A 13,765-nucleotide genomic window follows, 5' to 3' on the forward strand; every position below is an offset into this window, starting at 1 on the left:
ATGGAAAAGTTTTGTGATCATTTGGGAGACAGAACAGGAAGTGTTAGCTGATTAGATGTGGAAGAACAGGGGAAGTAAAAGGAAAAACAGGCTGCTAAGGCTCTAGTTGGAAGGACTGGGTAAATAACAGCGACTTTCTCCTACACAGAGAATGTAGGAAGAGGAAGCGATATGGGGAATAAGATAGTTTTCAGCTGGGCACAATGACTTATGCCTGTAATCCCAGCACTTTGGGAGGCCGAGCTGGGTGGATTATGAGGTCAGGAGTTTGAGACCAGCCTGGCCAACATGGTGAACCCCCATCTGTACTAAAATTATAAAAAATTAGCTGGGGGCAATGACGGGCGCCTGTAATCTCAACCACTCGGGAGACTGATGCAGGAAAATCACTTAAACCTGGGGGGTGGAGTTTGCAGTGAGCGAGATCGTGCCACTGCACTCTAGCCTGGCCGAAAGCACAAGATTCCATCTCAAAAAAAAAAAAAAAAAGATAGTTTTGGACTCTTAAGTATTACATTGAAATGGAGTTCTCTGGTAGAAAGTTGGATAGAAACTTCTATAGGCTAAGTCCATTCTGTGACATCACAACTCATGTTTTAAAAAATACACACCATTTATGAAATTTCCTAAAATTTACATACTAAATTTTAGTCATCATTTTCTTATGACAACCTATTAGTTACTACTTTCTTAGAGTAACTTTGAATTTACGATCGTCGTGAATGAGGTGTCATGTAAAATAAAGCTGTTATATAAAAACAACATTTAAATTTTATTGTCTGTCATCAGAGCACATAAAAAACAATTGAAGGCATGGATATGGCAGGGATTGCTTTAAAAAGCTGTGCCTTATAAGGGGAGTTGGAAAGAAAGGAGACTTGGGGGCCGGGCGTGGTGGCTCTTGCCTGTAATCCCAATGCTTTGGGAGGACTAAGCGGGCAGATCACTTGAGGTCCGGAGGAGTTCGAGACCAGCCTGGCCAACATGGCAAAACCCTGTCTCTACTAAAAATACAAAAATAAGCCAGGCTTGGTGGTGGGCACTTGTAATCCAAGCTATTTGGGAGGCTGAGGCAGGAGAATTGCTTGAACCCAGGACACGGATGTTGCAATGAGCCGAGATGGTGCCACTGTACTGGAGCCTGGGTGACAGAGCAAGACTCTGTCTAAAACAAAAAAAAAGAAAAAAAAGAGGCCGGGCGCAGTGGCTCAAGCCTGTAATCCCAGCACTTTGGGAGGCCGAGACGGGTGGATCACGAGGTCAGGAGATCGAGACCATCCTGGCTAACACGGTGAAACCCCATCTCTACTAAAAAAATACAAAAAACTAGCTGGGCGTGGTGGCGGGCCCCTGTAGTCCCACCTACTCAGGAGGCTGAGGCAGGAGAATGGCATAAAGCTGGGAGGCGGAGCTTGCAGTGAGCTGAGATCCGGCCACTGCACTCCAGCCTGGGCGACAGAGCAAGACTCCGTCTCAAAAAAAAGAAAAAAAGAAAGAAGACTTGGGGAATAGGGAGATTTAAGTGGCATTAAGTAAAGCCTGCAAATGTGAGCAGTGAGAGTTGAGGTACCTGAGTGTTCAGAAACGGCTGATGGGGTGAGTCTCATCACAATGGAGATGGCGTCTGCTTCTCATTTCTCTAATGGCCATACCTACCACAGCACCTGGTCAACAGGGACTCAATACCTAATACCCCAATGAACACAGTAAAATTCAGCCAGTTCAAAAATATGTCCATACCCACCAACTTCCCTCATGGAGTTTTACTTCTTTCACTTACTGTAATGTTTTGAAGTTCATCCCTCCTGTGGCCTGTATCCATAGTTTCTTTTCTTTGTATAACTGAGCAGCACTCCGCTGTATGCACAGACCACATGGGTCTATCCATTCTCTAGCTGACGGACACTTGGGTTGTTTCCAGTTGTTGCCTGTAGTGAATGAGGCTGCTGAGAACATTTATGTACACCTCGTTTTGGAACACATGCTTTCATTTCTTCTAGATAAATTCCTAGGGCTGGAATTGCTAAGTCAAATGCCTAATTTATGCTTAGCTTCTTTTTTTGCCTTTCTTATTCATAGAAAATATTATACTGATACATAATATTGGACATTTCTATGAGGTGCATGTGCTGTTTGGTTCCGTGCATCCAACATGTCATCATCAAGTCAGGATATTTGGGGTATGGCCTTGAGTATTTATCATTTATAGGTGTTGAGTGTATTTCAAGTTCTCTCTAGTAGCTATTTTAAAATATACAATACGTTATTGCTAACCATAGTCACCCTACTCTGCTATCCAACATTAGAACACACTCCTTGCATCTAACTGTAGGTGTGTATTCATTGACCAACCTCTCTGCATTCCCTTTTCATACCCGGAGGAGAGAGGAAGGAGGGAAAGGAGCTGTGGGTGGCTGAATTAGGGCCCAGGGATGGCTGTGCCCCAGTCCCGGGACCTGTCCATGTGCTGTGTTGTGTGGCCACAGGGACTTTACAGATGTGAGGATGTGAAGGAGCTTGAGGTGGAAGATGATCCTGGGTTATCTGGGTGGGTCCAAGGTGGGGTCCTTAAAAGGGAAAGAAAGGCAGGAGGGTCAGAGTGAGAGCAGGTGTAGGGCTGGAGAAAAAGAAAAGAAGAGAAGGAGCGAGGGTGAGAGAAGACGGTGGGGGGTGGGGAGAGAGAAAGAAGAGTGGGAGAGAGATTTGAAGATGCTGAGCTCTGACTTTAAAGTAGGAGGACGGGGACAGGAGCCCAGGGTGTCCTCTAAAAGCTGGAAAAATCCTGGAAATCGATTCTCCCCAGAGCCCTCAAAAGGAGCCTGGCTGGGCTGGCACCCTAATTTTAGCACTCTAGGATTCATTTTGGACTTCTGACTCCAGACCAGGGAATCAAAGTGCGATTTTTTAAGCCTCTAAATTAGGGGTCATTTGTGACAGCAGCAGCCACAGCAAAGTCAAACAGGAGCCATGGGAGAGACTCCCTAGGATGCCCCGAGGGTCCCTCCCTGGCCCCACCCACAGAAACACAGGCCTGACCACTGCTGGTGCCCCCACCCCTCTAACACCCCGCTCAGCAGGAACCATGCAGGAGGGGCTGAGTGTGGCTGGGCCATGTTCTCTCCCCTCACACCTTCTTCTCAGAGAGCAGCTGGAGCCCCAGACCCAGGGAGCCTCCCAGAGAAATTCCCAACACAGGACGTGGTTTTCCACCTGAGGCTCAGGATCCAATGGAGAAGTGTTTCCCAAAAATGATGCTTCCTCCAAAGATGGCCAGTGACTTTCTGTGCCAAACATCTGAGAAAATCTCCATGTCCTAGGGCTGCCAGGCAGTCACCTGTGCACATGTCGGAGCCCAAATCCCATCAATAGTGAGGCCTTGAGTAAAACACATCCCCACTGGCCAGGTGTGGTGGCTCAAGCCTGTAATCCCAGCACTTTGGGAGGCCGAGACGGGCGGATCATGAGCTCAGGAGATCGAGACCATCCTGGCTAACACGGTGAAACCCTGTCTCTACTAAAAAATACAAAAAACTAGCCGGGTGAGGTGGTGGGCGCCTGTAGTCCCAGCTACTTGGGAGGCTGAGGCAGGAGAATGGCGTAAAGCCCGGAGGCGGAGCTTGCAGTGAGCTGAGATCCGGCCACTGCACTCCAGCCTGGGCGACAGAGCAAGACTCCGTCTCAAAAAAACAAAACAAAACAAAAAAACACATCCCCACTTTTAATTATGATGAGATGCCTGGCCTCAGCATTGAAAACACCAACTTCCCTCAAGCAAAGACTTGTTTAGTCTCTTAGAAATGATGGAGCACACCAGCCTGAACAACATGGTGAAACCCTGTCTCTAATAAAAATACAAAAATTGGCCGGGCATTGTGGCACTACCTGTAATCCCAGCTACTCAGGAGGCTGAGGCAGGAGAATCGGTTGAACCCGGGAAGCAGAGGTTACAGCAAGTTGAGATCATGCCATTGCACTCCAGCCTGAGTGACAGAGCGAGACTCCATCTGAAAGAAAAAAAAAAAGGAAAGAAAGAAATGATGGAGCTATCACCCCTCTTGCACTGGTTCCTGGGGAGCTCAGAGCCTATCTTTTGCAAGTGTCCTGAGCCTCTTGCAGGCCTTTCATGTGTGTTTCCTTCCTGGCTTCCTCCTATTTTTCTCACACCTCTGAACCTGCTGTCAGGTGAAAAATCGAGGCGGGCCCAAAATTTAAGAGCTCATGAATTTGATGGTGTGGGAGTGTCCTGGACAGTCCAGCCCTTGGGGGTGGGGAGTTGGGCAGAGAGGAAGGAGGGCATTCCAGGAGCCAGGGCCAGAAGCAGAGGGACTCCAGGCCCAGAGTAGGATTTCCAGGCTGAGGAAAGACAGGCCGTGGGTGGGTAGAGGATCCAGACCAGGACAGGGACAGAGGGTGTATCTGGAGGATCAGCCACAAATAGCTCCCTCCAGAAAGCAGGCAGTGAGTGGGGGGTGAGCTGCAAGAAGGAAGGGGAGGAGGGAGAGAATGGATGGACTGGTGTTCAGTGAGCCGACTCCTCCTATCCTGGCCTATTTCCCCAGGGGACACACCTGGGAGACTGTGATCCTCTCCTCCAGGTTACTTTCCCACTGGTGCCAGGATTCCCCCAACGCCACACTGAGAGCCCAGGAGAAGCATCAAATCATATGAGAGATAAGAAATGAAGAGAGGGAACAGGATTTCTGGTTGACCAAGAGGATATTTATTGAGGGTTTACTGGGTACAGGGAGAAGGGCTGGATGGCTTCGGATCCAAAGAGAGACCCCTCCCCTGGGATCGTGCAGCTCCAGGCCCCTGTGGGTGGGGTGAGGGTTGGGAACCTATGAACATTCTGCAGGGGACACTGTCTTAACCACGGTGTTCCCTTCATGGGTGACCTGGTAGCCATAGCTTCTGTGGGACCTCCACTGCTCAGGTGTCAGGCTCAGGTAGCTGCTGGCCGCGTACTTGTTGTTCTCTGTTTGGAGGGCGTGGTCATCTCCATGCCCTGGGTGATGGAGATACCATCTGCCTTCCAGGTCACCGTCAAGATTCCTGGATAGAAGTCACTAATGAGACACACCAGTGTGGCCTTGTTGGCTTGGAGCTCCTCAGAGGACAACAGGAACAGAGTGACCGAGGGGGTGTCCTTGGGCCAACCTGTGTGGACAGAGGAGGGGGTGAGAGACGGCAGAGGGAGAGTGGGGTGTTGTGGAGCGTCTCTCTCTGTCTAGTCTCTGGGAGGGTTCATGCTGTGGCCGTCTGGTCCACCCAAGGCCTCTCCTTCCCACCTCATTCCCCTCTTTTCCACTGGAGCCCTCTGGAGAGCAGACAGCCCTGTACCTTCCTAGGGGCCTTCCCAAGTCACCTTTCCCAGGCGTCCTGGTCCAGCTCTTTCCTCTGCAGTCTCAGTTTCCCCGTGTGTACCCAGGGCAGGCTGTGCTCCCTCCTTCCAAACAAAAATATTTGGCCTGGCACAGTGATTCATGCTTGCAATTTCAGCACTTTGGGAGGCCGAGGCTGGTGGATCACCCGAGGTCAGGAGTTCAAGACCAGCCTGGCCAACATGATGAAACCCTGTCTCCACTAACCATACAAAAATTAGCCAGGCATGGTGGCGGGTGCCTGTAATCGCAACTACTCAGGAGACTGAGGCAAGAGAATCTCTTGAACCCAGGAGGCGGAGAGTGCGCGCCTGTAATCTCAGTTACTGGGGAGGCTGAGGCACGAGAATTTCTTTTCAAAGAGACACAGGTTGCAGTGAGCTGAGATCTCACCACTGCACTCCAGCTTGGGTGACAGAATGAGATTTTTTTTTTTTTTTTGAGACCATCAGTGCTATTTTATCTTCAGTGTCTTATGAGTAAACGTCTATAATTGTTTATTGCACTAAGTTTATTATTTTTATTTTATTAAACTTTAGGTTCATGAGGTACATGTGCAGGTGTGTTCCATGAGTACACTGCAAAATGCTAAGGTGTGGGCTTCTAGTGAACCCATCACCCAAACACTGACCATAGTACCCAACAGGTAGTTTTTCAACATTTTCCCTCCTGCCCTCCCCACCTGTGGAGTTCCCAGTGTCTGTTATTTCCATCTTTATGTCCATTCGAACCCATTGTTTAGCTATTTATTTATTTATTTATTTATTTATTTGAGACAGTCTCGCCCCTTTGCCCCAGCTGCAGTGCAGTGGCGCCATCTTAGCTCACTGCAACCTCCCACCCCCGGGTTCAAGAGATCGTCCTGCCTCAGCCTTCTGAGTAGCTGGGATTACAAGCACGTGTCATCACACCGCGAACTTTTGCATTTTTAGTAGAAATGGGGTTTCACGATGTTGGCCAGGCTGGTGTCAAATACCTGGTCTTAAGTGATCCACCTGCTGTGCCCTCCCAAAGTGCTGCACCTGGCCCATTTTTAAATAATAATTTTCTTTCATTTTATTTGCTAATAGTTTACAATAGAATTATATAATGCACTTTTTTTGGGGGGGGTGGGACAGGGTCTCACTCTGTCACCCAGGCTGGGGTGCAATGGCTCAATCACGCTTCCCTGCAGCCTCAAATTCCTGAGTTCAAGTGATCCTCCCACCTCAGCCTCCTGAGCAGCTGGGACTACAGGCACACACCACCATGCCCAGCTAATTTTTCTATTTTTTGTAGAGACAGGGTCTTGCTATGTTGCCCAGGCTGGTCTCAAACTCCTGAGCTCAAGCAATCTGCCCGCCTTGGTTTCCCAAAGTGCTGGGATTATAGGCATAAACCACTGTCCCTGGCCTAATAATGTAGAATCTTACTGAATGCTTCATAATATGATTTTAAAAATTTGTATTTGAAATGTATTTAAATATGTAGTTTGATCTTTTGAAAAACATATGAATTCCTAACAGATTATAAAATACTAGTTGTGCCCAGGAGGTGGAGGTTGCAATGGGCAGAGATCACACCACGGCACTCCAGCCTGGGTGACAGAGCAAGACTCCAACTCAAAAAAAAAAAAAAAAACAAAACTAGTTGTGTTAGGTTTCAAACCAGAGAAGCAGAACCAGTAGGATACACAGATTCAGATATAGATTAACATATAGAGACACACATCTGCATAGATAGATTTATTAATAAAAGGTTGGCTTCTGGCCAGGCACAGTGGCTCACACCTGAGGTCAGGAGTTTGAGACCAGCCTGGCCAACATGATGAAACTCTGTCTCTACTAAAAATACAAAAATTAGCCAGGCGTGGTGGTGCATGTCTGTAGTTCCAGCAACTCGGGAGGCTGAGGCAGGAGAATCGCTGGAACCTGGGAGGCAGAGGTTGCAGTGAGCCAAGATTGTGCCACTGCACTCCAGCCTGGATAACAAAGCTAGACTCCGTCTCAAACAAACGAACAAACAAACAAGCTATATAGAGACATACATCTACACAGATAGATGTACTGGTAAAAGCTTGGCTTCTGCATTTGTGAGGTTGGCTAAGCAAGCCCAGAGCCCGCAGAACTGGCCGTCAGGAAACGACAATCACCGGCGGGCTGGAGCCACACAGGCAGGGCCAAAGCTTGCTTTTCACAGGCACTCAGGAAGAAAGATCCAGAGGGAAGGGAGCACAATTGTGGACTCGGCTGCTATTTGACGTCTGTGCTCCAGGAATTCCTAAGCCCTCTCTTTTTTAAAAAAATATATAAACTTTTTGGCTGGGTGTGGTGGCACGTGCTGTAGTCTCAGTTGCTCAGGAGGTTAAGGCAGGAGAATTGCTTGAGCTCAGGAGTTAGAATCTAGCCTGAGCAGCATAACAAGACCTTGGTTCTAAAAAAGATTTAAAAAATAGGCCGGGCACGGTGGTTCACGCCTGTAATCCCAGCACGTTGGGAGGCCAAGGCGGGTGGATCACGAGGTCAGGAAATCGAGATCATCCTGGCTAACACGGTGAAACTCTGTCTCTACTAAACATACAAAAAATTAGCCAGGTGTGGTGGAGGATGCCTGTAGTCCCAGCTACTCAGGAGGCTGAGGCAGAAGAATGGTGTGAACCTGGGAGGTGGAGCTTGCAGTAAGCTGAGATCTCGCCACTGCACTCCAGCCTGGGTGACAGAGCGAGATTCCACCTCAAAAAAAAAAAAAGTCCGGGCAGGGTGGCTCACGCCTGTATTCCCAGCACATTGGAGGCCAAGGCGGGTGGACCACTTGAAGCCAGTTCCAGACCAGTCTGACCAACATGGTGAAACTCCAACCCTACTAAAAATTAAAAAGTCAGCCGGGCGTGGTGGCGCATGCCTGTAATCCCAGCTGCTCGGTAGGCTGAGGTGGAAGAATTGCTTGAACCTGGGAGGCAGAGGTTGCAGTGAGCCAAGATCGTGCCACTGCACTCCAGCCTGGGTGACAGAGCGAGACCCTGTCTCAAAAAAATAAATAAGAAAGATTTTTAAAATAAAACACTTCTAATTTTTTAATTACTTTTTTCTTTAGCAGCACATTGAGAAGTTGAGTACACTTTTAATTTTGAAAGTTTTAGAATTACAGACAAATTGCCAAGACAGCAGAGAGTTCACACATACCCTTGTACCTGGCTTCCTTCTTATGAACATCTTAAATTAGTATGGTAAATTGCTACAGGTAAAAACCTGGCTGGGCATGGTACCTCACGCCTATGATCCCAGCACTTCGGAACGCCAAAGTGGGAGGATTACTTGAGTCTTGGAGTTCAAGACTAGCCTGGGCAATACAGTGAAACCTTGTTTCAGTTAAAAAAACATTTAAGGCCAGGCATGGTGGCTCACGCCTATGATCCCAGCACTTTGGGAGGCCAAGGCAGGCCGATCACCTGAGGTTGGGAGTTCAACACCAGCCTGACCAACATGGAGAAACCCCATCTCTATTAAAAATACAAAATTAGCCAGATGTGGTGGCTCATGCCTGTAATCCCAGCTACTCAGGAGGCCGATGCAGGAGAATCGCTTGAAACCAGGAGACAGAGGTTGTGGTGAGCCAAGATATCACCATTGCACTCCAGCCTGGGCATCAAGAGCAAAACTCCATCTCAAAAAAACAAATTTTTTTTAATGAAAAAAATTTTGGAGAGATGGGGTCTTGCCCTATTGACCAGGTGGGAGCACAGTGGCATAGTCACAGCTCACTGCAGCCTCAAACTCCAGGGCTCAAGCAATTCTCCCTCCTCAGCCTTCCTAGCAGCTGGGACTATAAGTGTATACCACCATGCTAACTAAAAAAAAAAAAAAAAAAAAAATTTAGAAAGATGTGGTCTCGCTATGTTGCCCAGGCTAGTCTCGAACTCCTGACCTCAGGATCTCCCCACCTTAGCCTCCCAAAGTGCTAGGATGTGAGCCACCATGCCCAGCCCCAATAAACCAATACTGATACACTGTTATTAACTAAGGTTCAACTTGATTCAGATTTCTTTACTATTTCCCCTAATGTCCTTTTCCTGTCCCAGGATCTCATCCAGAGGACCATACTATGTTTAGTTCTTAAGTCTCCTCAGGATTGCTGGAGTGCAGTGACTCCATCTCGGCTCACTGCAACCTCCGACCACTGAGTTCAAGCGATTCTCCTGCCTCAGCCTCCCAAGTTGCTGGGATTACAGGCACCTGCCACCATGCCCAGCTAATTTGTTTGTTTTTTTGTGTGTGTGTTTTTGTTGTGTTTTGTTTTGTTTTGAGAGGGAGTCTCCCTCTGTCGCCCAGGCTGGAGTGCAGTGGGGCAATTTTGGCTCACTGTAACCTCTGCCTCCTGGGTTCAAACAATTCTCCTGCCTCAGCCTCCCAAGTAGCTGGGATTACAGGTGTGTGCCACCACACACTGCTTTTTTTTTTTTTTTTTTTTTTTTGGCCGGGGGGACGGAGTTTGAGATGGGGTTTCACCAGGCTGGTCTCAAAACTGCTGGCCTCAGGTCATCCACCCACCTCAGCCTCCCAAATTGCTGGATTACAGGTGTGAGCCATCTGCCCAGCTTGGCTAGTTTTTTTTGTTTTTGTTTTTTTAATGCAGTAGCTGGGGTCTTGCTATGCTGTCCAGGCCTCCCAAAGTGCTAGGATTACAGGTATGAGCCACCACTCCGTTCCTGGCCTAGGAGGTCACTGTGATACCCTGTTTGAAGGTGATGGGGCCTGGACAGGGCAGAGGCTGTGATGGGAGCCCCCTCTTCCCTTCCCATCTATGACTCTCACTGCCCTTGCCCAGTTTTCTCCAATTCCAGTTATTTAAATTTTTTTAGTTTCTTAGAGACAGAGTCTCACTCTGTTGTCCAGGCTGGAATACAGTGGTGTGATCATAGCTCACTGCAGCCTCCATTCCTAGGCACAAGTGATCTTCTCGCCTCAGCCTTACAAGCAACTGAGATGATGTGCATGGGCCACCACGCTGTGCTAGTTATTTATTATTGGGTAGAGACAGGGTCTCCTGTTGACCAGGCTTGTCTCGAACTCCTGGCCTCAAGCATCCTCACACCTTGCGCTTCCAAAGTGCTGGGATTACAGGTGACCCTGCTCTGCCTCTCCAGTCCCTGACCGTCCCCACAGGCCAGGCCCAGAAAGCCCAGCAACGAGGGAGCCAGGCTGGGGCAGGAAACACGCAGCAGCCTCCTCTCACATTCATTTTATTTGGGGGCAGGTGCGGGAGGACCTAGGCCTGAAGAGGGGCGGAGGGGCTAGAGACACCTGGCCATTCCGGCTCTGTCTCGTGTGTGTGGCTTCCCTGAGGTTTCACCAATGATCACAGAATGACGGTGCTAATGCTCGAAGTGGCCCCGGGCAAGGTGGAGGGGGAGGCCAGGAGGTTATATCTTCAGGTGGCGCTCATTGGCTGTGTAGATATCCTCATCATTGGGGTTGAGTTCGAAGGTGCCCTGGGCCCACTCCTCAGCCACCTAGAGCAGGTAGCAGCAATGCCAGGGGTCAGGTGAGCAGGCATCAGCAGCCCAGAGCCCCTGCCCCGGTCCCATACTATCCCTGATGACTGACTGTCCCTGTCCAGGAGATGAGTCCTGGAAGTGCACCCTGGGAGGGGGCATCTCGGGCCCAGCACACCTTTACCCATGAGCCATGTGGGCCACAGGGTCATTAAAGGAGTGAGGTGGCCATCAAGGCACACAGTTAAACAGCACTTGTGTATATAATTAGTTCAATGTAAAACCGTCCATCTCGGCCTTGGTGAGAAGCCCTGCTGGGTCACTCTGGCCAGGAGAGCAGGAACAATTAGTCTTGCCTCCACCCTCCAGAACAGCGCCTCTTGCAGAGTCCTCGGGAAACTCACCAAGTCTGATGGCTGCAGGGGCATCAGATCATTCTAACTGGGAAGACAAGGAGGCTCAGACCTTCCCAGAGTCACCCTGGGAGTGAGCACGGCCACGCGGCTGAACACCAAGACAGAGCCAGGCTGGAGTACAGTGGCGTGACCTCGGCTCACTGCAACCTCCGCCTCCTGGGTTCATGAGATTCTCCTGCCTCAGCATCCCAAGTAGCTGGGATTACAGACACGCACCACCACACCCGGGTAATTTTTGGATCATTAGTAGAGAGGGGTTTGACCATGTGGGCCAGGCTGGTCTTGAATTCCTGACCTCAGGTGATCCTCCCGCCTCGGCCTCTGAGAGTGTTGGTATTACAGGCATGAGTGACTGAGTCTGGGCTTGAAGTTGGGGTCTTTCCCACCACATGGCACCACCCCAAGGAGATGGTGGCAGGGCCTCAGGCACCCCTGGGACCAGAGCCGAGCTTCTAGAACCTTTCCTGCCACTGACCAAGGTGCCAGGTGCCATCCTAATTGATGACACAACCCTCTGGGGTAGGCATCAATACAACTCCACTATGCAGAAGGGGAAACTGAGGCACAGGGAGGCATGCAGCCTGTCCTTACCTGGGGTGGGAGAGCCAGGGCTGCAGCCCAGCAGTCTGAAGTCAGAACCCATGCTCTTCACCGCTGTTCCACCAGGGCCTCTGGTCTTGGCTCTGGTGTCCTGAACTTCTGCTGCAGGGGCAGGCAAAGAGGCACTGACGGTCTCCACCAACCCTAAGTGCCCTGCAACTCTCTCCCTCACAGCTTGGAGTCAGACTAAGATCCCAATTCCTACCGCTTCCTTGGCTCTGAAGAGCACCCTGACACCCCCCATTGTCCCTGGCCTTCTAGGAGGTCACTGGGTGACCCCTTACTCCCAGGAGCCAAGGGCAGAGAGATGGTATGTAGCATCCACATTTTGTTCTTATTTTTGAGACAGAGTCTCACTCTGTCACCCAGGCTGGAGTGCAGTGGCATGATCTTGGCTCACTGCAACCTCCGTGTCCTAGGTTCAAGCCTGATTCTCCTGTCTCAGCCTCCCAAGTAGCTGGAATTACAGGCATGTGCCACCACACCTGGCTGAGCTTTGTATTTTTAGTAGAGATGGGGTTTCACCATGTTGGCCAGACTGGTCTCGAACTCCTGTCCTCAGATGATCCACACACCTCAGCCTCCCAAAGTGGTGGGATTACAGGCATGAGCCACCGAGCCCAGCCCATTTTGTCATTTAAAAAACTTTTTTTAAATTCTTTTTTAGAGACAGGGTCTCACTCTGTTACCCAGGCTGGAGTGCAGAGATACCATCATAGTTCACTGCCGCCTCAAACTCCTGGGATCAACCAATCCTCCTGTCTCAGCCTCCCCAGTAGTTGGGACTACAAGCATGTGCCACCACACCTAGACATTTCTGAAACATTTTGTAGGGCTGGGCGCAGTGGGAGGCCGAGACAGATGGATCACGAGGTGGGGAGATCAAGACCATGCTGGCCAACATGGTGAAATCCTGTCTCTACTAAAAACACAAAAATTAGCTGGGCATGGTGGCGCTCGCCTGGAGTCCCAGCTACTCAGGAGGCTTGACAGGAGAACCACTTGAACCCGAGAGGCAGAGGTTGCAGTGAGCCAAGACAGTGCCACTGCACTCCAGCCTGGGTGACAGAGGAAGACTCTGTCTCAGAAAAAAAAAAAAAAAAAATTGTAGAAAATATGTTGAGACAGGATCTATGCTGCCCAGGCTGGTCTTGAACTCCTGGGCTCAAGCAATCCTACATCTTCTGAAAGTGCTGGGATTATACGCATGAGCCAAGGGGCCGGCCACATCTATGTTTTAAAAGCAGGCAGAGGCCAGGGAACGGGACAGATCGGGGAGGGGTACAGAGTACCTGAGAAGCAGCCCTAGTGCCCAGGACTGGGAGGAGGGTGGGGTGGAGGTGGGCACATCACTTCACTGATGTTCTTTTTGTGGATGCGACTCTACAATGGCCAATGGGGACATATGTCTTCCTCTGTCCCCCTGCAATGCCCCAGACCTCTGTTAACCACCTAGCCTGGGGCCTATTATAAAAACCCAGGGTTGGGAAGCCCAGGTGGGTGGATCCCTTGAGGTCAGGAGTTTGAGACCAGTCCGGCCAACATGGGGAAACCCCGTATTTACTGAAAATACAAAAATTAGCCAGGCGCAGTGGCAGGCAGCTGTAGTCCCAGCTACTTGAAAGTCTGAAGCAGGAGATTCACTTGAACCCTGGAGGAGGACGTTGCAGTGAACAGAGATGGCGCCACTGCACTCTAGCCCCGGGGACACAGCAAGACTCCTTAAAAATAATACAGTACCTGTGATACCCTTGTTTTGAGCATTCAGTCAGATAAAATATTTGCAAATTGCATACATAATATGCATAATACATATTCCTGGTGCTCAGGAAGGAATTGGGAAATGCCAGCGGTTACCAAGGGAGGGCTCGCAGGGGATAGGACATGCTTTAGCTCCA

General features: G+C 49.8%; 1 protein-coding gene across 8 annotated transcripts in view; it reads right to left on the bottom strand.

The window, feature by feature from the left end:
* Positions 1-13,765, bottom strand: part of LOC102130356 (aspartate-rich protein 1) — a 53,826-nt gene that overhangs the window by 28,944 nt on the left and 11,117 nt on the right. For 5 of the 8 annotated variants that reach the window (XM_065522355.2, XM_074004133.1, XM_065522360.2 and 2 more), the window contains 2 exons: positions 3,883-4,004; positions 1,781-1,928 (listed from right to left, as the gene is read on the bottom strand). In XM_065522355.2, the coding sequence (XP_065378427.1) occupies positions 1,781-1,800 (20 nt within the window). In that variant the 5' untranslated portion in view covers positions 1,801-1,928; positions 3,883-4,004. Of the gene's footprint in view, positions 1-1,570; positions 1,687-1,780; positions 1,929-3,882; positions 4,005-13,765 lie in introns of all 8 variants that reach the window. The other 3 variants (XM_065522357.2, XM_074004132.1, XM_065522356.2) reach the window with 2 other exon arrangements.

Source organism: Macaca fascicularis, chromosome 10 (assembly GCF_037993035.2).
Source record: "Macaca fascicularis isolate 582-1 chromosome 10, T2T-MFA8v1.1".
In the NCBI taxonomy this organism is placed as follows: Eukaryota; Metazoa; Chordata; class Mammalia; order Primates; family Cercopithecidae; genus Macaca; species Macaca fascicularis.